Here is a 25,996-nt window from a genome sequence, read left to right as displayed (position 1 = left end):
AGATGTGTTGAAAGAACACAAATCAGGCGCAGTCCCTGACACAGCCTTAGTGCTGGAGCTCTTTTGAGAGTGTTATGGGTGCAAACCTGAAAGAACACAAATCAGGCGCAGTCCCTGACACAGCCTTAGTGCTGGAGCTCTTTTGAGAGTGTTATGGGTGCAAACCTGAAAGAGCACAAATCAGGTGCAGTCCCTGACACAGTCTTAGTGCTGGAGCTCTTTTAAGAGTGTTATGGATGCTGACCTGAAAGAACACAAATCAGGCGCAGTCCCTGACACAGCCTTAGTGCTGGAGCTCTTTTGAGAGTGTTATGGGTGTAAACCTGAAAGAGCACAAATCAGGCGCAGTCCCTGACACAGCCTTAGTGCTGGAGCTCTTTTGAGAGTGTTATGGGTGCAAACCTGAAAGATGTGTTGAAAGAACACAAATCAGGCGCAGTCCCTGACACAGCCTTAGTGCTGGAGCTCTTTTAAGAGTGTTATGGATGCTGACCTGAAAGAACACAAATCAGGCGCAGTCCCTGACACAGCCTTAGTGCTGGAGCTCTTTTAAGAGTGTTATGGATGCTGACCTGAACGACTACAAATCAGGCGCAGTCCCTGACACAGCCTTAGTGCTGGAGCTCTTTTGAGAGTGTTATGGGTGCAAACCTGAAAGAACACAAATCAGGCGCAGTCCCTGACACAGCCTTAGTGCTGGAGCTCTTTTGAGAGTGTTATGGGTGCAAACCTGAAAGAGCACAAATCAGGTGCAGTCCCTGACACAGTCTTAGTGCTGGAGCTCTTTTAAGAGTGTTATGGATGCTGACCTGAAAGAACACAAATCAGGCGCAGTCCCTGACACAGCCTTAGTGCTGGAGCTCTTTTGAGAGTGTTATGTGTGCAAACCTGAAAGAGCACAAATCAGGTGCAGTCCCTGACACAGCCTTAGTGCTGGAGCTCTTTTAAGAGTGTTATGGATGCTGACCTTAAAGACCACAAATCAGGCGCAGTCCCTGACACAGCCTTAGTGCTGGAGCTCTTTTGAGAGTGTTACGGGTGCTGACCTGAAAGAACACAAATCAGGCGCAGTCCCTGACACAGCCTTAGTGCTGGAGCTCTTTTGAGAGTGTTACGGGTGCTGACCTGAAAGAACACAAATCAGGCGCAGTCCCTGACACAGCCTTAGTGCTGGAGCTCTTTTAAGAGTGTTATGGATGCTGACCTGAAAGAACACAAATCAGGCGCAGTCCCTGACACAGCCTTAGTGCTGGAGCTCTTTTGAGAGTGTTACGGGTGCTGACCTGAAAGAACAAAAATCAGGCGCAGTCCCTGACACAGCCTTAGTGCTGGAGCTCTTTTTAGAGTGTTATGGGTGCAAACCTGAAATATGTGTTGTAAAGAACACAAATCAGGCGCAGTCCCTGACACAGCCTTAGTGCTGGAGCTCTTTTGAGAGTGTTTTACGGGTTCTGGCCTGAAAGATATGTTGAAATAACATAAATCAGGCGCAATCCCGTCAGCCTTAGTGCTGGAGCTCTTTTGAGAGTGTGTTACGCGTGCCTACCTGAAAGATATGTTGAAATAACATAAATCAGGCGCAGTCCCGTCAGCCTTAGTGCTGGAGCTCTTTTGAGAGTGTTTTACGGGTTCTGGCCTGAAAGATATGTTGAATTAACATAAATCAGGCGAAGCCCCGTCAGCCTTAGTGCTGGAGCTCTTTGAGAGTGTTATGGGTGCAAACCTGAAAGAACACAAATCAGGCGCAGTACCTGACACAGCCTTAGTGCTGGAGCTCTTTTGAGAGTGTTATGGGTGCAAACCTGAAAGAACACAAATCAGGCGCAGTCCCTGACACAGCCTTAGTGCTGGAGCTCTTTTGAGAGTGTTATGTGTGCAAACCTGAAAGAGCACAAATCAGGTGCAGTCCCTGACACAGCCTTAGTGCTGGAGCTCTTTTAAGAGTGTTATGGATGCTGACCTGAAAGACCACAAATCAGGCGCAGTCCCTGACACAGCCTTAGTGCTGGAGCTCTTTTGAGAGTGTTATGGGTGCAAACCTGAAAGATGTGTTGAAAGAACACAAATCAGGCGCAGTCCCTGACACAGCCTTAGTGCTGGAGCTCTTTTAAGAGTGTTATGGATGCTGACCTGAAAGAACACAAATCAGGTGCAGTCCCTGACACAGCCTTAGTGCTGGAGCTCTTTTAAGAGTGTTATGGATGCTGACCTGAAAGAACACAAATCAGGCGCAGTCCCTGACACAGCCTTAGTGCTGGAGCTCTTTTGAGAGTGTGTTACGGGTTCTGGCCTGAAAGATATGTTGAAATAACATAAATCAGGCGCAGTCCCGTCAGCCTTAGTGCTGGAGCTCTTTTGAGAGTGTGTTACGGGTGCCTACCTGAAAGATATGTTGAAATAACATAAATCAGGGGAAGCCCCGTCAGCCTTAGTGCTGGACCTCTTTTGAGAGTGTGTTACGGGTGCCTACCTGAAAGATATGTTGAAATAACATAAATCAGGCGCAGTCCCGTCAGCCTTAGTGCTGGAGCTCTTTTGAGAGTGTTTTACGGGTTCTGGCCTGAAAGATATGTTGAAATAACATAAATCAGGCGCAATCCCGTCAGCCTTAGTGCTGGAGCTCTTTTGAGAGTGTGTTACGGGTGCCTACCTGAAAGATATGTTGAAATAACATAAATCAGGCGCAGTCCCGTCAGCCTTAGTGCTGGAGCTCTTTGAGAGAGTTATGGGTGCAAACCTGAAAGATGTGTATAAAGAATACAAATCAGGCGCAGTCCCTGACACAGCCTTAGTGCTGGAGCTCTTTTGAGAGTGTTATGGGTGCAAACCTGAAAGATGTGTTGAAAGAACACAAATCAGGCGCAGTCCCTGACACAGCCTTAGTGCTGGAGCTCTTTTAAGAGTGTTATGGATGCTGACCTGAAAGAACACAAATCAGGTGCAGTCCCTGACACAGCCTTAGTGCTGGAGCTCTTTTAAGAGTGTTATGGATGCTGACCTGAAAGAACACAAATCAGGCGCAGTCCCTGACACAGCCTTAGTGCTGGAGCTCTTTTGAGAGTGTGTTACGGGTTCTGGCCTGAAAGATATGTTGAAATAACATAAATCAGGCGCAGTCCCGTCAGCCTTAGTGCTGGAGCTCTTTTGAGAGTGTGTTACGGGTGCCTACCTGAAAGATATGTTGAAATAACATAAATCAGGGGAAGCCCCGTCAGCCTTAGTGCTGGACCTCTTTTGAGAGTGTGTTACGGGTGCCTACCTGAAAGATATGTTGAAATAACATAAATCAGGCGCAGTCCCGTCAGCCTTAGTGCTGGAGCTCTTTTGAGAGTGTTTTACGGGTTCTGGCCTGAAAGATATGTTGAAATAACATAAATCAGGCGCAATCCCGTCAGCCTTAGTGCTGGAGCTCTTTTGAGAGTGTGTTACGGGTGCCTACCTGAAAGATATGTTGAAATAACATAAATCAGGCGCAGTCCCGTCAGCCTTAGTGCTGGAGCTCTTTGAGAGAGTTATGGGTGCAAACCTGAAAGATGTGTATAAAGAATACAAATCAGGCGCAGTCCCTGACACAGCCTTAGTGCTGGAGCTCTTTTGAGAGTGTTACGGGTGCTGACCTGAAAGAACACAAATCAGGCGCAGTCCCTGACACAGCCTTAGTGCTGGAGCTCTTTTGAGAGTGTTACGGGTGCTGACCTGAAAGAACACAAATCAGGCGCAGTCCCTGACACAGCCTTAGTGCTGGAGCTCTTTTTAGGGTGTTATGGGTGCAAACCTGAAAGATGTGTTGTAAAGAACACAAATCAGGCGCAGTCCCTGACACAGCCTTAGTGCTGGAGCTCTTTTAAGAGTGTTATGGATGCTGACCTGAAAGAACACAAATCAGGCGCAGTCCCTGACACAGCCTTAGTGCTGGAGCTCTTTTAAGAGTGTTATGGATGCTGACCTGAAAGAACACAAATCAGGCGCAGTCCCTGACACAGCCTTAGTGCTGGAGCTCTTCTGAGAGTGTTACGGGTGCTGACCTGAAAGAACACAAATCAGGCGCAGTCCCTGACACAGCCTTAGTGCTGGAGCTCTTTTGAGAGTGTTACGGGTGCTGACCTGAAAGAACACAAATCAGGCGCAGTCCCTGACACAGCCTTAGTGCTGGAGCTCTTTTTAGAGTGTTATGGGTGCAAACCTGAAAGATGTGTTGTAAAGAACACAAATCAGGCGCAGTCCCTGACACAGCCTTAGTGCTGGAGCTCTTTTGAGAGTGTTTTACGGGTTCTGGCCTGAAAGATATGTTGAAATAACATAAATCAGGCGCAATCCCGTCAGCCTTAGTGCTGGAGCTCTTTTGAGAGTGTGTTACGAGTGCCTACCTGAAAGATATGTTGAAATAACATAAATCAGGCGCAGTCCCGTCAGCCTTAGTGCTGGAGCTCTTTTGAGAGTGTTTTACGGGTTCTGGCCTGAAAGATATGTTGAATTAACATAAATCAGGCGAAGCCCCGTCAGCCTTAGTGCTGGAGCTCTTTGAGAGTGTTATGGGTGCAAACCTGAAAGAACACAAATCAGGCGCAGTACCTGACACAGCCTTAGTGCTGGAGCTCTTTTGAGAGTGTTATGGGTGCAAACCTGAAAGAACACAAATCAGGCGCAGTCCCTGACACAGCCTTAGTGCTGGAGCTCTTTTGAGAGTGTTATGTGTGCAAACCTGAAAGAGCACAAATCAGGTGCAGTCCCTGACACAGCCTTAGTGCTGGAGCTCTTTTAAGAGTGTTATGGATGCTGACCTGAAAGACCACAAATCAGGCGCAGTCCCTGACACAGCCTTAGTGCTGGAGCTCTTTTGAGAGTGTTATGGGTGCAAACCTGAAAGATGTGTTGAAAGAACACAAATCAGGCGCAGTCCCTGACACAGCCTTAGTGCTGGAGCTCTTTTGAGAGTGTTATGGATGCTGACCTGAAAGAACACAAATCAGGCGCAGTCCCTGACACAGCCTTAGTGCTGGAGCTCTTTTTAGAGTGTTATGGGTGCAAACCTGAAAGATGTGTTGTAAAGAACACAAATCAGGCGCAGTCCCTGACACAGCCTTAGTGCTGGAGCTCTTTTGAGAGTGTTTTACGGGTTCTGGCCTGAAAGATATGTTGAAATAACATAAATCAGGCGCAATCCCGTCAGCCTTAGTGCTGGAGCTCTTTTGAGAGTGTGTTACGGGTGCCTACCTGAAAGATATGTTGAAATAACATAAATCAGGCGCAGTCCCGTCAGCCTTAGTGCTGGAGCTCTTTTGAGAGTGTTTTACGGGTTCTGGCCTGAAAGATATGTTGAATTAACATAAATCAGGCGAAGCCCCGTCAGCCTTAGTGCTGGAGCTCTTTGAGAGTGTTATGGGTGCAAACCTGAAAGAACACAAATCAGGCGCAGTACCTGACACAGCCTTAGTGCTGGAGCTCTTTTGAGAGTGTTATGGGTGCAAACCTGAAAGAACACAAATCAGGCGCAGTCCCTGACACAGCCTTAGTGCTGGAGCTCTTTTGAGAGTGTTATGTGTGCAAACCTGAAAGAGCACAAATCAGGTGCAGTCCCTGACACAGCCTTAGTGCTGGAGCTCTTTTAAGAGTGTTATGGATGCTGACCTGAAAGACCACAAATCAGGCGCAGTCCCTGACACAGCCTTAGTGCTGGAGCTCTTTTGAGAGTGTTATGGGTGCAAACCTGAAAGATGTGTTGAAAGAACACAAATCAGGCGCAGTCCCTGACACAGCCTTAGTGCTGGAGCTCTTTTGAGAGTGTTATGGATGCTGACCTGAAAGAACACAAATCAGGCGCAGTCCCTGACACAGCCTTAGTGCTGGAGCTCTTTTGAGAGTGTTATGGGTGCAAACCTGAAAGAACACAAATCAGGCGCAGTACCTGACACAGCCTTAGTGCTGGAGCTCTTTTGAGAGTGTTATGGGTGCAAACCTGAAAGAACACAAATCAGGCGCAGTCCCTGACACAGCCTTAGTGCTGGAGCTCTTTTGAGAGTGTTATGTGTGCAAACCTGAAAGAGCACAAATCAGGTGCAGTCCCTGACACAGCCTTAGTGCTGGAGCTCTTTTAAGAGTGTTATGGATGCTGACCTGAAAGACCACAAATCAGGCGCAGTCCCTGACACAGCCTTAGTGCTGGAGCTCTTTTGAGAGTGTTATGGGTGCAAACCTGAAAGATGTGTTGAAAGAACACAAATCAGGCGCAGTCCCTGACACAGCCTTAGTGCTGGAGCTCTTTTGAGAGTGTTATGGATGCTGACCTGATAGAACACAAATCAGGCGCAGTCCCTGACACAGCCTTAGTGCTGGAGCTCTTTTGAGAGTGTTATGGGTGCAAACCTGAAAGAACACAAATCAGGCGCAGTCCCTGACACAGCCTTAGTGCTGGAGCTCTTTTAAGAGTGTTATGGATGCTGACCTGAAAGAACACAAATCAGGCGCAGTCCCTGACACAGCCTTAGTGCTGGAGCTCTTTTGAGAGTGTTATGGATGCAAACCTGAAAGATGTGTTGAAAGAACACAAATCAGGCGCAGTCCCTGACACAGCCTTTGTGCTGGAGCTCTTTTGAGAGTGTTATGGGTGCAAACCTGAAAGAACACAAATCAGGCGCAGTCCCTGACACAGCCTTAGTGCTGGAGCTCTTTTGAGAGTGTTATGGGTGCAAACCTGAAAGAGCACAAATCAGGTGCAGTCCCTGACACAGCCTTAGTGCTGGAGCTCTTTTAAGAGTGTTATGGATGCTGACCTGAAAGAACACAAATCAGGCGCAGTCCCTGACACAGCCTTAGTGCTGGAGCTCTTTTGAGAGTGTTATGGGTGTAAACCTGAAAGAGCACAAATCAGGTGCAGTCCCTGACACAGCCTTAGTGCTGGAGCTCTTTTAAGAGTGTTATGGATACTGACCTGAAAGAACACAAATCAGGTGCAGTCCCTGACACAGCCTTAGTGCTGGAGCTCTTTTAAGAGTGTAATGGATGCTGACCTGAAAGAACACAAATCAGGCGCAGTCCCTGACACAGCCTTAGTGCTGGAGCTCTTTTAAGAGTGTTATGGATGCTGACCTGAACGTCTACAAATCAGGCGCAGTCTCTGACACAGCCTTAGTGCTGGAGCTCTTTTAAGAGTGTTATGGGTGCAAACCTGAAAGAACACAAATCAGGCGCAGTCCCTGACACAGCCTTAGTGCTGGAGCTCTTTTGAGAGTGTTATGGATGCTGACCTGAAAGAACACAAATCAGGCGCAGTCCCTGACTCAGCCTTAGTGCTGGAGCTCTTTTGAGAGTGTTATGGGTGAAAACCTGAAAGAGCACAAATCAGGTGCAGTCCCTGACACAGCCTTAGTGCTGGAGCTCTTTTAAGAGTGTTATGGATGCTGACCTGAAAGAACACAAATCAGGCGCAGTCCCTGACACAGCCTTAGTGCTGGAGCTCTTTTAAGAGTGTTATGGATGCTGACCTGAACGACTACAAATCAGGCGCAGTCCCTGACACAGCCTTAGTGCTGGAGCTCTTTTGAGAGTGTTATGGGTGCAAACCTGAAAGATGTGTTGAAAGAACACAAATCAGGCGCAGTCCCTGACACAGCCTTAGTGCTGGAGCTCTTTTAAGAGTGTTATGGATGCTGACCTGAAAGAACACAAATCAGGCGCAGTCCCTGACACAGCCTTAGTGCTGGAGCTCTTTTAAGAGTGTTATGGATGCTGACCTGAACGACTACAAATCAGGCGCAGTCCCTGACACAGCCTTAGTGCTGGAGCTCTTTTGAGAGTGTTATGGGTGCAAACCTGAAAGATGTGTTGATAGAACACAAATCAGGCGCAGTCCCTGACACAGCCTTAGTGCTGGAGCTCTTTTAAGAGTGTTATGGATGCTGACCTGAAAGAACACAAATCAGGCGCAGTCCCTCACACAGCCTTAGTGCTGGAGCTCTTTTGAGAGTGTTATGGGTGCTGACCTGAAAGACCACAAATCAGGCGCAGTCCCTGACACAGCCTTAGTGCTGGAGCTCTTTTGAGAATGTTATGGGTGCAAACCTGAAAGGTGTGTTGAAAGAACACAAATCAGGCGCAGTCCCTGACACAGCCTTCGTGCTTGAGCTCTTTTGAGAGTGTTGTGGGTGCAAACCTGAAAGAACACAAATCAGGCGCAGTCTCTGACACAGCCTTAATGCTGGAGCTCTTTTAAGAGTGTTATGGATGCTGACCTGAAAGAACACAAATCTGGCGCAGTCCAGGGACTAAGGCTGTGTCAGGACACAGCCTTAGTGTTGGAGCTCTTTTGAGAGTGTTATGGGTGCAAACTTGAAAGATGTGTTGAAAGAACACAAATCAGGCGCAGTCCCTCACACAGCCTTAGTGCTGGAGCTCTTTTGAGTGTTATGGGGGTGCAAACCTGAAAGAACACAAATCAGGCGCAGTCCCTGACACAGTCTTAGTGCTAGAGCTCTTTTGAGAGTGTTATGGATGCTGACCTCAAAGAACACATATCAGGCACAGTCCTGACAGCCTTAGTGCTGGTGCTCTTTTATGAGTATTACGGGCGCTGTCCCGAAAGATGTGTTTTTTTTTAACACATATCAGACGCAGTCCTGACAGCCTTAGTGCTGGTGCTCTTTTATGAGTATAACGGGCGCTGTCCCGTAAGATGGGTTTTTTTAACACATATCAGGCGCTGTCCTGTCAGCTTTAGTGCTGGTGCTCTATTATGAGTATAACGGGCGCTGTCCTGAAAGATGTGTTTTTTTAACACATATCAGGCGCAGTCCTGACAGCCTTAGTGCTGGTGCTCTTTTGAGAGTGTTATGGGTGCAAACCTGAAAGATGTGTTGAAAGGACACAAATCAGGCGCAGTCCCTGACACAGCCTTAGTGCTGGAGCTCTTTTAAGAGTGTTATGGATGCTGACCTGAAAGAACACAAATCAGGCGCAGTCCCTGACACAGCCTTAGTGCTGGAGCTCTTTTAAGAGTGTTATGGATGCTGACCTGAACGACTACAAATCAGGCGCAGTCCCTGACACAGCCTTAGTGCTGGAGCTCTTTTGAGAGTGTTATGGGTGCAAACCTGAAAGATGTGTTGATAGAACACAAATCAGGCGCAGTCCCTGACACAGCCTTAGTGCTGGAGCTCTTTTAAGAGTGTTATGGATGCTGACCTGAAAGAACACAAATCAGGCGCAGTCCCTCACACAGCCTTAGTGCTGGAGCTCTTTTGAGAGTGTTATGGGTGCTGACCTGAAAGACCACAAATCAGGCGCAGTCCCTGACACAGCCTTAGTGCTGGAGCTCTTTTGAGAATGTTATGGGTGCAAACCTGAAAGGTGTGTTGAAAGAACACAAATCAGGCGCAGTCCCTGACACAGCCTTCGTGCTGGAGCTCTTTTGAAAGTGTTGTGGGTGCAAACCTGAAAGAACACAAATCAGGCGCAGTCTCTGACACAGCCTTAATGCTGGAGCTCTTTTAAGAGTGTTATGGATGCTGACCTGAAAGAACACAAATCTGGCGCAGTCCAGGGACTAAGGCTGTGTCAGGACACAGCCTTAGTGTTGGAGCTCTTTTGAGAGTGTTATGGGTGCAAACTTGAAAGATGTGTTGAAAGAACACAAATCAGGCGCAGTCCCTCACACAGCCTTAGTGCTGGAGCTCTTTTGAGTGTTATGGGGGTGCAAACCTGAAAGAACACAAATCAGGCGCAGTCCCTGACACAGTCTTAGTGCTAGAGCTCTTTTGAGAGTGTTATGGATGCTGACCTCAAAGAACACATATCAGGCACAGTCCTGACAGCCTTAGTGCTGGTGCTCTTTTATGAGTATTACGGGCGCTGTCCCGAAAGATGTGTTATTTAACACATATCAGGCGCAGTCCTGACAGCCTTAGTGCTGGTGCTCTTTTATGAGTATAACGGGCGCTGTCCCGAAAGATGTGTTTTTTTTTAACACATATCAGACGCAGTCCTGACAGCCTTAGTGCTGGTGCTCTTTTATGAGTATAACGGGCGCTGTCCCGTAAGATGGGTTTTTTTAACACATATCAGGCGCTGTCCTGTCAGCTTTAGTGCTGGTGCTCTATTATGAGTATAACGGGCGCTGTCCTGAAAGATGTGTTTTTTTAACACATATCAGGCGCAGTCCTGACAGCCTTAGTGCTGGTGCTCTTTTATGAGTATTACGGGCGCTGTCCCGAAAGATGTGTTTTTTTAACACATATCAGGCATAGTCCTGACAGCCTTAGTGCTTGAGCTCTATTATGAGTATAACGGGCGCTGTCCCGAAAGATGTGTTTTTTTAACACATATCAGGCATAGTCCTGACAGCCTTAGTGCTGGTGCTCTATTATGAGTATAACGATCGCTGTCCCGAATGATGTGTTCTTTGAACACATATCAGGCGCAGTCCTGACAGCCTTAGTGCTGGTGCTCTTTTATGACTATAACGGGCGCTGTCCCGAAAGATGTGTTTTTTTAACACATATCAGGCGCAGTCCTGACAGCCTTAGTGCTGGTGCTCTTTTATGAGTATAACGGGCGCTGTCCCGAAAGATGTGTTCTTTGAACACATATCAGGTGCATGCCTGGCAGCCTTAGTGCTGTTGCTCTTTTGAGAGTGTGTTACGGGTGTTGACCTGAAAGATGTGTTCTTTGAACACATATCAGGCTATTTAGTGCTGTTGCTACATTTTTTATTTGGGAAATTAATCTCGCTGTTGCCAAAGGGCCCTGACAGCTAAGCTCGGGCTGGTTTCCCTGTTTCTTTGAGGTCGGCTGACACGGGCTTTACCCGGGACCTCAGGTTTGGGCCGCCGCGGGGTCTTCATTCGCCTGAAATGCAGGACTGCAGCTCACTGGAGACAGCGAAGTACGTAGTAAAGAATCCCTGTGAAGTAGGCGCGGTTCAAAAGTTATATATTTTTTAATTATAAAATTTACGTGGCCTGCGAGGAACACGCGAAACTTGAGCTCTGCGTCAACGATAATATGTCATCAACGATAATATGAATAATGTGTGTTGTTGATAAACTTATTTTTCAAAGCAATTTATATCTACATATTTTTAGGTTTAGCTGGATACTTCCGGCGTTATATTGAAGGTTACGCGACAAAGACCGCATGTATATCGCGTCTCACTAAGAAAAACGTCAAATTTGAATGGGGACCCGAACAAGATCGAGTCGGACGAGAGCTCATAAAGCAATTGAATAGCGTGCCTATACATGCGATTTTTGACCCGAGCCTTACCATTGTGTAGTTCACACACTGACGCTAGCAGTGCAGGATATGGTGCCGTGCTCGTGGAGGCCCACACGGATGATAATAAACGAGTAGTAGCATATTTTTAGTAGGGTCACCTAGGGCGCGGAGCCCAAATACTGTTCATATTATGAATTAGAAACGTTGGCGGTCGTCAAGGCTCAGCAATATTTTCAGCATTAGGTTCTTATCTGGTTGGTATAAGTTTTAAGATAATCACCGATTGCAATGCCTTGAAGGCCACTGAATGTAAGAAGCATTTTGTTCCACGAGTTGCACGCTGGTGGATTTACCTGCAGGACTTTAATTTTGAAATTCGATATCGTAAAGGGACCATGAAGGGTCATGCGGATTACTTGAGTAGGAATCCACTAGCGTTGCAAATCAATAACATAAAACCGCCCTTGAACTGGGTGCAGATGGCTCAATCAGCCGATCTCATACGTAAGCTCGGAGAAGGTAATTTAGATCCCAGACGATACGTATGTAAAAACTAATAAAACATGAATGACTTGCAGGTTCAAGGTTGAGAATAAACACTTTATTAGCATAGTACACAGACTAGATGCAGTACACAAATTAGTATGAAGTAGACTATTTTTATATTGTAAAAACATATTTTAACAGCACCACTTATCAAAAAATCAAATACTAAGTAATAATAAAACTAAAAACACTAACTTTGACAATTTTAAACATTTTGAATTCCTAACAATTTTATAAAATGGTTATGTTTGGCACCACTTAAACTTTTCGTCAATATATCAGCAGGCATCTCAGATGTTGAAAGATATTCAATTTTTACAAGTCTATTAGAGACTGCTTCGCGTATGCAGTGGTAGAGAACATCTATATTATGTTTAGTTCGTTTGTGAAACAAAGGATTCTCTGTCAACTTCTTGGCTCCCTGGTTGTCATTGTAAATTACTACAGGATAGCATAGATTTATATCGTTAGATCGGCCCCGACACCAAAAACTGTAGCATTTGAATGTGTGCGTTAACAAAATGCCGACACACGCACACTAACGAGTAGTTAAAAAATCGTGTTTCTGCCATTGTAACAGGTTGAAATCGAAAACGTTTAAATGTGTGCGTCAACATGGCGTCCAAAAACAGTGCAATTTGTGTAGAAGGTACGGTCCGCAAACATATTAATCAGATTACATAGTAGACTAGCAAACCCGGCAAACTCCGTTTCGCCACCAGGTGGCTTCGTTTTATGAACAATTCGTTTGGTGATTAAAAGATGAAGAAATTTTTTTTTTTTAAGATTTTCCCGCTTTTCTGTTGAAATTTTTCCTCAATTTTCTTTGCTATAAACCTCACGGAGCCCGAGACCTTTCCAACGAATGCAAAACCGTGGAAATCGGTTCGTGCGTTCTGGAGTTATATTTTTTATAGTTTACAGATGCCTCTAAACACGGTTCGTCTGGTAATGTAGGCATAGGGTATTTCACTTACAAAGTAAAACTACAATAAAAATAAAGTTTCCTCCAGAGTCCTCAATCTTCACAGGGGAATGTTACGGTATCTTTAAAGCTTTAAAATTAGTTTTGAGTAAGAAACTGAAGAAATCAATCATATTCACAGATTCACTTAGTGCTCTTCAAGCTCTCCAAAAATATCAATTAAAAAACAAATTAATTTTTCCTATCATTATTGAGATTAGGAGTTTGTTGTATGAATGTGAGCAATTGGGGTTGTCTGTGTCATTTGGTTGGATACCTGGACATTCTGGTATTTTTGGTAACGACATAGCAGACCAACTAGAAAATGAAGCTGTTAAAGATGGCGATGCTAACTCGTATAAAAATTATTATCATGATTTGGCCTCACTTCCTGCTTCTTTTCTTCGACAATCTTGGACTGATCTTTGGATTCAGAGCAGTTTAATTAAGGGTAAATATTTTTCATCTATACAGCCCACAATACCACTAAAGCCATGGTTTTTTAAAATGAAATTTGATAAAAAGGAAACATCGTCTCTCATTCGTATGAGATTGGGCCATGTGTGTACCCCAGCCCACCTTTCCAGATTTCATATTATTGATAGTGAAATGTGTGAGTGTGGGCTGAATATTGGTGATTTAAACCATATCATTCTGTCCTGTCCCCGGTATAACCACTCCATGTTATTCGATCATTCTTATCCTTCTTCTAGTATCCCGTTACCTACATCTGTTCCTGTTCTGCTTTCATCTTTAAATCATAATATATATAAAAAGTTATGTTTATTTCTTACTGTAAATAATATAAAATTATAAATACATATGTATACAAGTCGTATTCTATATGATATTTATTTTATTAATTACTGTTCCATTCCATAATGCAGTATTTTGTATTAGAGATAGTTTTATATCCTGCTGATCCCCTATCATTTATCGATGTAATGTTCATTCGATGTAAAATTGTTTTTCTAACTATTCCGTTTTCCTTACCTTTGTCTGTGGCAATACGCTCTGCGTGAGGCTATTAAAAATAAAAAAAAGATCAGATATCTTTATTAATAATATAATTATTGAATTTGAAGACTACTGTTTTTTGTGGAATTAAACTCGTTATAAAGATTAATATGTTTTATAACATTTATGTAACCTCGTTTAAATTTCGAACACCTGATGCATAACATATTCCTAATATTACATACATTAAATTTTAGTAGAAAAGATTAAGGATAATTATTAGTCGAATATAAACTACGAGAAAAGTCGCTTTTGGGTAATTAAGATAATTGTGTAGTACTGATTATAAACTTCCGACAAGACTTATTTAGTATTGCCTATGTATTGTAATGCCTAACAGTAACGAAACAGTATGGAATAAACCAGAACCAGTATAAAATGAGGACAAGTAATGACTACTTGTTTACAGGAATTCTCACTTATTTTACTGATAAGCTTATGAAAGACAGCCATGCGGCATATGCATATATACGTATAATATTATATGGTTTTCAATAAATTTTAAAAAAAATTGACTAAACATAGAAATTATTTTAATATCTATAATTTAACCGAAAAGGTTACACGTTAATCTCTCTTTCAAATTAATACAGTTATTGATTTCACTGTTTGTTTTTTTAGTGAATAATACATGGATACTATAATTCCTTAAGGTGGCACATGTTAATGTTATTCTTTTACAAAACTATATGATTTGTGCAGTAGTTCTTGCCTAGTGCGCGTACGAACAAACGATATCAAAAGATTTGCCGCCTTTAGTAAGAAGCACGTTAACGTTATGTTCTCATAAATCGGCTATCCTATCATCGGCATCACAAATTAATACTAATTATAACGGATGTTCAAATTTCGACGTGGTCTTAGATACAATATACATAGTACTTTCGAAGATAGTCCGTTTTTTTAGATCAGATAAGCGCTGTTTCATGATTAATATATTTGTGACTTCAACGCAATACTAGAATGTGTTACAAATTTTAGTAAAAAAAAAGTAATGCATAAACTGCTCATCCGATTTTCAAAATTACCACTTGTATTATTTTAACAGATTTAAACTAGTAAACGTTAATGCTCGCGTTAAGAATGCTTACATACAAATTACGCAATACGTCCGTACGATCGACCAGTTAAAATATTAAGCTGTCTTTTACCCCTTTTAGTTCTTGACTCTGCTATACTGATATATATTTATGAAAAATACAAGTATGAACTTGGATTAAACTGCCGAGTTTAATCCAAGTATCCAATCCAAACTAAGTCTTACCATTTACTACTATTAAAGGTAGTTGTTACGCATTGGTAACATCGTATATTTTATATAGCCCGCTTTTATACATTTTAGATTTACATTGAAAAATAATGATTATTTAACTTCGATGTTTGTGTTATGTGTACATTAATTTATACAGTTAAGAGTAATTATATAATGAGATTATAATGTTTTAATTACCAACTTTTTTTTTACAGCCATGGTTTTACAAGAGAGTGATATGTTCATGGATGCTTTGAATGCTTCTGCAACAAACAAGAAAGAACCAAAGAAAAGAAAACGACGCACGAGCGGTTCTAAGGATGGCAATGCAAATGATGGATCACCTCCCCACACACCAACCATAACGAGTCCAAGCAGTGAGGGCAAGTCAGTACCCCCTAAGTTTTATCAAGATGCCTTGGATAATGAAGATAAGGCGAAGGAAAAAACATCGGAAGACACCGAAAGCTCTACAGTTACAAGTAGTGATAGTAAAATGGAGACTGATGAACCACATACATTAACAGTAGATGGTTTGAAAGGTGTCCTTTGTTATCACAAAAGAAAAGGTCCCAAAAAGAGCATCAAATGGAAACCAGATTCAGAATTGGAAGAGGTGCAGTTCTTTGAACTAGATGAAACCGAAAGGGTAAATGTCACGAAAACTTTTACGGATATGAAATACTTGGACAGAATACATGAAAGAGAAGCATACGAAAAGGCAAGAAATCTCATAAATGACGATGTTATGGAAGAGAAAACTAGCTGGAAACCGTTAGTTTTAATAAATGCTGAAGGACAAACTCCAGTTGAGTATGGCAAAAATAGCAAAGAAAAAGATATACAAGCATTAAGGGAAAAGGTAACATTACAGCCATTATACTTCTATAAGTCAATGATTCCTGATTCACCTCTGGAGCCTGATCCTGAAACGCACACATACTCAGAACCAACAATAATACCATTGGAGGATGTTACAGGTAATCAGGATAATGTGGGTGATTTTAGAAATATGCCATGGCCTGAGCCAAAAGGTAATGCTCCTCCAAATACGGCAAGTAATAATACAAATGTCGCTCCACTATTCCCAACGAATATACCACAGTTCCCAAATGGCTTTCCAGGCCCACAATTTCCAGGGATGCCTAGTTTCGCAGGACCCCCAATGATGCCCGGTGAGTGGCCAAATGGAGTGCCACCCATGATGCCAAACGGTATGCCTGGACAAATGCCGACCCCGGGTATGCCACCGGGTCCGATGCCACCCGGTAACTTACCACCGGGTATGATGGTACCTCCAGATAATATGATGATGGGTCCAGAAATGTTTGGAGGACCAAACCCCATGTTCCCTGTTGGTCCTGATGGATTTAATATTCAACAAAATATGTTTCCAGTTGATTTTAATATGGGCGGACCTCAGGGTCCTCCTGGGCCCGATGGTTTTAACGGGCCAAACAATTTCCGTGGAGCTATGCGGGGTCGTGGCTCAGGTGGTTGGCGAGGAAAGGCGGCTACTGGCAACTGGGACATGGCGCAAAGAGGTCGTGGTGGTGGTCGCGGGGGTGGACGTAAAACTGTTTGTATTTACTTTCAAAGAAAAGGCTCATGTCGACAAGGTGACAATTGTACTTTTTTGCATCCAGGAGTGAATTGTCCATTTTAAGTTGTACAAATAACCATAAAATTTGTTTTTGTAAATAAGAGCTAGATGTATTTTTTTATTTTATTGTAAAGATAAAAGACTGTCCTGTGTAAATATACTACTTATTTAAGTGATTAGATAAAAAAGTTGTAAGTATATAACATTAATGAGGTTGTTATTTATGATAATGATATAGGTACATAAAAAACTTCATATTCATGTTTTTCTTTAAATTTCTGCTTATCCACTCTCACGTACTGCCCGCGCAACTGTTTTCACGTCAACCGTACAGCTACTCGCGCGGCTTAGACCCGCGCGCACCGCGCCCGCTACATCGCAACAAAAACCATTATATCTGTTGAAATATAATAACTACAACTATGAAAAAAATACTACAGAATAGGTTGAAGTATATAAATTAAAACACATTTTTTAATAATTGGATAATGTTAATAAATTAGTACTTAAAACGGGATAAAACATTTGAGTCTGAGCAAAAATGCTTAAATTTTTTATAGATATAGGCCTTACGCAAAAAATATAAACGATTTCGAAATAAGAATAATTTTACAAAAAACTAGACTAATTATCCTTTCAAAAGATGCCAAGATGTTTATATTTAATCAACATTGAGTAAGCTAATAAATTAAAACAAAACAACCACTTCTCGTAATTTTACCATAGCCTCTTGAGTCGCGCGCTATGACTTTTTTGTGCCAAGATGGCCGCCTATCTAAGGTCTCCCACACACCATATAGTTTTTTAACTAACTAAAAAATAGGGTATGTTCGATTTGTTTCAATCGTATCTTTTTAAATGAAAAACAGAATAACAGTGTCGTAAATTTTAATGAGACATTTTTGATAAGATTTCGAGTTGTAAATGATAATCCACCGTTTCTCCACTGTTTCCACGTCCCCCACGGTCTCCACGACTGCCACGGCCACTACTGCAGCACCTAAACTAACATCCACCAGTATAGGATTGATTAGAATTAGCATAAGTTATTAGCAAATGAATGTTCGTATGTCAATTAAATTAATGCAAAATAGCATTATAATGCACTTCACTAAGGAAATTGAAGTGCATCAAAAGTGCAATTATTTTCCAATATCATAATCATAGACATAAATAAACACATTACACCATGCGTAACAAAAAATTGCAAACATATTTTTTCGTTTGTACAAACCCTTATTTATGACATTTGCTCTAACGTCCGTGGATACCGCACTGTCCATAACGATAAACCTGTGGAACACCTCAATATTATTTGGGAATCTTAAATCATCTTAATGTATTTCTATTTGGAAAAGGCATGAATATGCTTATGAAGGACTGTACATTCATTTTTAACTATTAATTCACTAAACAGACGTAAACAAATCATCAAAATCAGCCAACAACTTCTAAGAAGCCATTTTGCCCTTGACAAAAATATTTTAAAGTTGAAATTAAACTCAATTTAGCATTTAAAACTATATAACATTATCATAACCGTAAAGTACAAATATTCAAGTTTATTTTGATGTATGATAATTAAAGAAATATAATATAAAACTAAAGTACTTACGACATAATTGCTGAAACTCCGAAACACTTGTTCACAAAATTCACAAGAACGAGTCACTTGAGTTTGGAATTTTTTTTTACAGAGAACTAATCATATTTCATTGCCATCTGTAGTTTATTGGGTGAACTGTTTCCTAAGCTATCATTCTACGTCGATAAAAACGTTTATCTCTAACCTCAGTTTTAACTAGATGTCATTTTCTTAAACTTGTCGTTTTGGATACTGTAGTATCCATGTACGGATGCCGCCATTATTGTTTTGGATACTGTAGTATCCACGTACGTGAGAGTGGTTATGCCTGCGTTATGTTACCCCTAGTGACTTGAGCGCCCTCCTCTCAAACCTAACGTCTTATGTTCGAACCCCGGCTGTCCATCTTTATAGACTTTGTCTATGTGCGCATTTAAAACTCGCTCTAAGGTCTAAAGAAACATGGAGGAAACCGTCTTAGACCCAAAAAGTCATCGGCGTGTGCCAGAACCATAAGACTATTCAAAAAAAATATGACTAAACTGTTCAAAAATCCTATGAGGTCAAGTCTGTAGCATGACTGGTTTTTGTTCGATCGGATTTTTGGGAATAAAAAACTACTAGAACTTAGTATACAAATTAGCATAGTAACCGCACAGAGGAAGGAAATCTATCGAGAATCCCTTGTCAAAAAAAATTCTAAACATAAACTTCCATTCTTTAAAAAATACAAGAAAATATTTAAAAAAAATATAATGTGATTGAACTGTCAATTATCTTTTTAATTTGGAGACGGTGGCAGTGGCACATTACAGTGATTTGTATTGGATTATAGTACTTATACTTATATTACGTAACTGTCGACGTTTCTAAAAAATGTGGAGGAGCTTAATATAAAATCTATTATACTCTCTCATCATAATCTATGATCAAGAATTACCCTGAGGTGTCTCTTGTAGCATCTTAACGAACTAAGTACGGTTTGAATGTGGTAAGAAATCACATTTAAGACTACATGCTATTTAATGACGTTTAACTTCACTCGATTACTCATGTAGATCATCAATCATCATTAAATAAATGATATTTGATATTATTTTTAAGATAAGCTGGAACATCATTGATGAATAAGGCTAATAGTAAAGGGCATGGGTAAGATCCTTGGGGCACACCTGATGGCACTAATATAGTTTAAGAGTGATAGCCAGAAGAAAGCCTCGTTATTACTTTAAGGTACGTTTTAATATACAGTATGATTCTTGTTAAAGTACACATGAAAAGAAACATATATTTATCAAGAAAAAAAAATATTTAAATTTTACAAGCTGTTAATTAAACACAGACCCCCAAACTGGTTTCACCCAATAGCAGGTAGCAAACGTCACTAATCACCACAATGCAATGTTGCCATTGCGAGTAGAGACTAGAGAGTAAATAGTTAATTATTTTGTGGGCAAGTGTAAAAAATGGCGACCACACCGCGCAGTCGCGTCGCTTTCAAATCGTTCACTAATCGCCAGTGTGATAAGGCCCTAACAGTGATAGCCATTCATTGCTAAGCTGTGTACAATTTTAAATGTTTAAGGCGGAATCACACTTACGTGTCGTGGCGTGTCGTGACGCGCCAGAAGCATATTTTAATATGATTAGACAGAACGTGTTGCGACACGACAGAACATGCAAATATGTTTCTAATCATATTAAATGTATGAAACCAATATGCTTCTGGCGCGTCTCGACACGCCACGTCACGTAAGTGTGTTTCCGACTTAAGACGTTCTCATCAAGCTCCCATGTATAATATAAAATAAAGCTCATAGCGCCCCATGGATAAATTTCACAAACGCCTTCTAATAGTCAGTAGGTATAGATACCATCAACTTGTATTCTATTATCCATTGACTAAAAAAAAGTATATTCAGATTAGATAGTATATTTATGAGATATAAAGCCATGCTGTTCTTGAATAAGTATAGATTTAATAAAACTGTTAACTTTATTGTATATGAATAAAGTTAACAGTATATATGTTATAATACTAATTGAGCAAAAGTGATTAGACTAAAAATGGGCCAATAGTTGCGTATGTTACATTTGTCTTCAGATTTATGCACTGGTATTAGAACCACGTGCTGTTAGACATTTAATACCATGGACCTAATGCCTTTTACATTTAGATGTCTAAAAGACAATTTGACGACGATTGTACGAACTTTCCATAGCATGTTAGGGAAAATTTTAGGCATATATTTATTACATAATATATACACGAAGGAATATATTGATCCTGTAAATTCTAACGCCATCCTAATGCATAAAAAGAAGGTAAAAGAATATTGGTCCTGGTTTAACTTACGTAGGTGCTCGAGTACTTTTTTCTCGCGATATTACCTACTATGCATATAACGCATAGTTAGTATTTTTTTTATTAAAAGTTATTTATTGGTTTTTCCTGAAATAGAGTAGCGATTAACGGTTTACATCGGTATTCATCGGATATCTATCTTCTTATGACTAAGGGTTTAGTTCGTTAATTAAGCCGAATACTTAATAAGGCAATCGTTCTATTATGATCTTACTTATTCTTCTGTTTAGAATATTGAAACAACTTACCTTTGATGATGATGTATTGCTAAAAATCAGCAGTAATACTCGATCTTCAAAAGAATCGCATCCGAAAAACAATTTGTTATTTAATCGAACTAAATGAATACCTATCGATTAAATTATTATTTAGACAACACTGAACAACATACGTTTAACGTTATATAAATATTTCGACGGCTCCGGAGAACAAAATGATAGCCGCTATTATCATAGTTTTATTATTATTGCAAATTTGAGATCCTGAGGTGCTAATACATCTTACCATTTTTTTTCAGATTTTTCTTTTGTTTATTTAAAAAGTTAGAAAAAGATATTATTTTATTCAACGATTTTTTTGGATGTAACAATATACGATAACATTGCTTTAGCAAAATATTTTTCATAATTACGCACAATATCAGCTTTTATCTTAATATTCTAGTAAATAATACCTACCGCGTCTATGACAAACGCGTTTATGTGAAGAAAATATGAAGAAAAATTTACATTGAGCCAGAGAGAAGACATTATGCAGCAGTATTATAAATTAGGAGATCATGAGCGGCAATGGCAACAGTTGAGAAGGTCAAAAGAATCAAGTTAGATCGAAAGAATAATCGCACCCAAACAGTCAAATACTATTTTCATTTACATAAAGAGAAAGTTCAAGTATGTAGGACCTTTTTTGCAAGCACTTTGTGTTTATCAAATCAGACAGTTCATACGGCACTGACTGGTCATGGCCAGAGTGAGGGCGATTCGATGCATTCTACTATACGTAGAACGTAAGCTGAAAAACCAAGTTGTGTATACTCCAGATCAAATGTACGCAATAATTACCCTGTGCCAAAGTAAATGGCGAGAAATACATTATTAAAGAAATGTTACAAAGTGACTTCTACGACATAATAATAATAATAATAATTTTATTCATCAGACAAATACAGTCCATTGATTGATTAGTGAGTTAGTAGCAATAGTTTCTTATGTGTTAGTAACACTGGGGTAAAGATGATGAAGGTAAGAAAATAAAGTGGTCTAAAATAATGGAAATCAATGTAACCAGTTCAGAACCATTCATCTTGCGGTTTAAATATGATTTTGACGCTGAGTATTCTAAGCTCAACGTGGAACGCCAACAGAGATCCAAACGGGGTGACACAGACATGCTTCCAATATACCCAAATTACCCAATATTTAATGACAGTCCTGAATTAAAAATTGTATACACGGAGACTCTGCCAATACGTAAAGCCCTACATTCTGATCTCATAAGTCTTTGTAAAACAAATGACATACCAAGCTACTATCATGGTTTCTATGAATCTCTTAAATTTAATGATGAGGCAGAAGCACCAACTGATTACTGTGCTGATGAAGACTATTTTTTTTAAATATTGAGCAACTAATAAGAAGACTTTTTTTAAATTATAATATACTTTTGGATAGAAATTACTTAGATTTCGCTTATATTTTATTTGGAATATTAGGTTTTGTGATTTTGAATGTTTACTCGAAGATGCCACTTAATTATGAAGATTTGAGTATGGAGATAGATAGATTGATTATAGACTGATTTATTTGAGAGTGACTTTATGTTATGTTTTGTTTTCTTGAAAAGTATTATTTTTGTCATCATCTTTGTTGGCTTTAAATGTTGGTCCCAAAATAAATAACAGTTGATTATAATTAAGTAGTTTAATTTAATTATACGTCTAATTTACTCATATCGTAAATTCATAATGTGAATAATAACGCGAATAAGATGATAATATTAGATTATCGACATTGCTGGAGAGTTCGTATATCGTAGAATAGCATGACAGGACTATATTATAATATTCGTATGAATGAAGTTTAATTGAGAATAAAATGATAAGTGCATGTTAGCAACACATGTTATTGTTAAATTTAGTCTAATGTTTTATTTCCTAAATATCTCAAGTTCAGTGGAATCTTTTAAAATATCAACTGAGTATAGAGATAACACTAAAAATTAGCTATCATTTAAGCTAACTCCCAAGTTCCTACCTAGGACCCAAAAGAAGTAATCTTATTAAAACGGTTTTTTAATTTTCCTGTAAAGTTGTGATTTTGCATTTATCATTTTATTCTCCGGAGCCGGCGATTTATTGTTCTCTGTGATCCGTTCATACTTCATTCTTCATCCTACAGCCCTACACAGTACACTCTGCTCATTATGTATTGTGTATACTATAATAACGATTTCTTGGCGGGAATTTGAAAAAGCGCGGTTCAATTTTTTTCAAAATTGTATTTTAATTAAAATAAATATTATTTCTTTGTAAATAACAGTATAAATTGGCAAATTAAATATAAATATAGTGAATAAATAATTAAAATGGAAGGAAACGAGGGGGGCGGGTTTGACCCGCCCACCTCAAAAAAGAGACCACGACGGCGGTTAGAAGATCTCCAAGATGTTTCTGATGCTGGCGGCGGAGGTGGTGAGAAAGACTCTTATATGGCATATCGCAAGCCCAATTATAAAAGGTTATATCCTGAAAATTCTATTAACACAGAATTTAAGGTTTTCATTCAGAGCAAAAATATACAAGACAAGCTGGGAAATAAAAGCCCAATATATTTGAATCAGATATTTTCCGATATTAAAGGTGTGGTGGCAATAAGGCGTATTGGCGCAAATAAAATTGTTGTGATCTTCAGACAACATAATACAGCTAACAATTTGATAAATAATAACAGCTTTCTTGATAAACACGAAATGAGAGCATATATTCCAGCAGCTCAAATTGAGAAAACTGGTATTATCAGATTTGTGCCCACAAATATTACAAATAGAGAACTATTTGCTAAATTGACTTCTACAAATGAAATAATAGCAGTTAGGAGATTTGTAAAAAAAATAGGTAATGAATTAGTCAGAACACAAACTGTAAGTATCACATTTCTGGCAAATACTTTACCTGAAAGTGTACAATACGACTTATTTTTTTATAGAATATTTGAATATGTTCCTCCTCTGCAACAATGTTTTAAATGTCTTAAATTCAATCATTTTGCAAAAATATGTAATGGCAAAGAGCGTTGCTCTATTTGTTCAGGTGAACATTCCTATAAAGACTGCAATAAGCCAAATGAGATTTGCTGTGCTAATTGCAACGGACCTCATTTAGCTATTTCTAAATTGTGTCCCATTAAAATGAACAAAACATTAGAAAAGAAAAATAAAATAACTTATGCAAGCGTTGCCATTACAAAAGATAATGATGAGTTCCCTCCTCTTCCACCACGCTCCAACCCTATAAATAAAAAAGTAATGAATGTAAATAATAAACCTAATGTAAAACATGTAAATAAATCTGTAAATAGTATTAATGATATAAAATTACAAATAATTGAAAACAGTGATGTACTTATGGCCCTGGTACAAACACTGGTTCAAATAGGTAATAAGATTGATAATGAACCCGTCACTGCAACTTATATAAAAGATATACTTATTAAGAATCTGTCAACATAATGGATACACAACCATATATAACACACTCTCTACGTATTGCGCAATTTAATGTTCAAGGTGCAAATAATAAAAAACAACTTCTTACAAAATTCTTAAATGAAAAAAATATTGATATTTGCTTACTAAATGAGACATGGTTAAAAGAACACCATTCTTTTTATATTTCTGGTTATAATTTCTACAATAAAAATTCAAAAAATCCTCGTAATGGTGTAGGAATATTAATTAAACCATATTTGAAACATAATGTCATAAATACTACTTTTTATGAAGATATACAGACAATAGCCATAAGTATATACACAGAAAATACTAGTATATCTATTCTTTGTGTGTACTGTCCTCCGTCCAGTAGGAATATAAGAATGAATAGATTGCACAATATTATAAGAGGATTACCAAAACCTATTTTTGTTAGTGGTGATTTCAATGCACATCATATTGCTTTTGGATGCCTGTCTACGAAAAGTCGAGGCAATAACTTATATAATATAATTGATGAATGTGATTTATATATTTTGAATAATGGTAGTTTTACTACAGTAAATTATCCTACACGCAACCCCTCAGCAATAGATGTAAGCTTTGTTAGTCCACAGGTGGCTCCACTTTGTGAATGGTATGTACATGATGATGCTATGGGTAGTTATCATTATCCAACCATAACAAACGTTACAATGTGCATTGAAAGATACACAATTAATAAACATGTTGACAGATTTTTATATGATAAAACAGATTGGACAAAGTATAGCGAATTGTCTGGTTTGGTCTTCCATGACATGATGGTTAGTGAAGAGAATCCAATGAAATCCTATGATGAGTTTTGTAGTCGACTTAATAAACTCAAACTAATGGTAGTTCCTAGATTCACTAGGACTAACTTTAGGAGTAGACCACCAGCCCCCTGGTGGAACAGTATATGTGAACAAGCCGTTATAAAATCATATGAAGCCCTGAAATTGTATAGAAACAATTCAACAGAATATAATTACATCAACTATAAAAGATTAGATGCTTTAAAAAAACGCACTATAAAGGAGCAAAAAAAAATCAGTTGGATTGGTTTTTGCAATAGTTTCAATAGAACTACACCCATCAGTCAAATATGGAATCTCATTAAAAACTTTAAGGGAATCAGAACTGGTAATAAATCATATAGGGATGAATTTGTACAGCCACTTTTAGATAAGTTATCAGATAATAACAATTTACTTGATTCAGATTCATTAGACAATTATTTTAATATTAACAATGAGAATCCTCAATCAACATTTTTACTGGATTCTTTTTCATGGTCTGAACTTTTAATGAGTATACAATCTAGAAGAAATACTAGTCCTGGTTTAGATGATTTTCCATATTTATTAATAAAACATTTATCTGAATCCGTAAAAAAGATATTTTTGAATATTCTTAATAATCTCTGGCATAAAAAACTCATACCAAGTTCATGGAAAACTCAATGTGTAATACCTATATTAAAACCAGATAAGTCACCTGAACAGATTAGTTCCTATCGTCCAATCTCGTTATCATCATGTATTGGAAAAATATTTGAAAACATGGTAAAATCTCGACTTGACTGGTATGCAGAATCCAATAATGTCATACCACATATTCAATATGGCTTCCGTAAAGGAAGAAGCTGTGCCGATAGCTTCATTTCTCTGATATCCGACCTGAAAAATGCAAAAAACAATAAATTACACACAGTTTGTGTATTTTTA

At 39.4% G+C, this 25,996-nt stretch overlaps 1 protein-coding gene and 1 long non-coding RNA gene across 2 annotated transcripts; one reads left to right on the top strand and one right to left on the bottom strand.

Annotated features, from left to right (window-relative positions):
• Window positions 1–15,078: 15,078 nt before the first annotated feature.
• Window positions 15,079–16,851, top strand: LOC125056524 (serine/threonine-protein phosphatase 1 regulatory subunit 10-like). Its single transcript, XM_047659665.1, has one exon. It carries the CDS (start codon window positions 15,205–15,207, stop codon window positions 16,651–16,653), a length of 1,449 nt encoding a protein of 482 aa, XP_047515621.1. The 5' UTR covers window positions 15,079–15,204; the 3' UTR covers window positions 16,654–16,851.
• A 610-nt stretch (window positions 16,852–17,461) lies between these two features.
• LOC125056527 lies at window positions 17,462–18,497 on the bottom strand. The gene is made up of 2 exons (XR_007118068.1): window positions 18,206–18,497; window positions 17,462–17,883 (listed from the first exon to the last, which is right to left on the bottom strand). It is a non-coding gene; the product is annotated as an uncharacterized LOC125056527 (long non-coding RNA).
• Between the last annotated feature and the right edge of the window lie 7,499 nt (window positions 18,498–25,996).

Source organism: Pieris napi, chromosome 15 (assembly GCF_905475465.1).
Source record: "Pieris napi chromosome 15, ilPieNapi1.2, whole genome shotgun sequence".
Lineage (NCBI taxonomy): Eukaryota > Metazoa > Arthropoda > Insecta > Lepidoptera > Pieridae > Pieris > Pieris napi.
Note: the sequence above shows the minus strand (reverse complement) of the source record. Positions and strands in the feature narration are given on the sequence as shown.

What these genes read in the sequence shown, in the direction of transcription:
- LOC125056524 (XM_047659665.1), top strand. Translation starts at nt 15,205, where the DNA reads ATGGTTTTACAAGAGAGTGATATGTTCATGGATGCTTTGAATGCTTCT.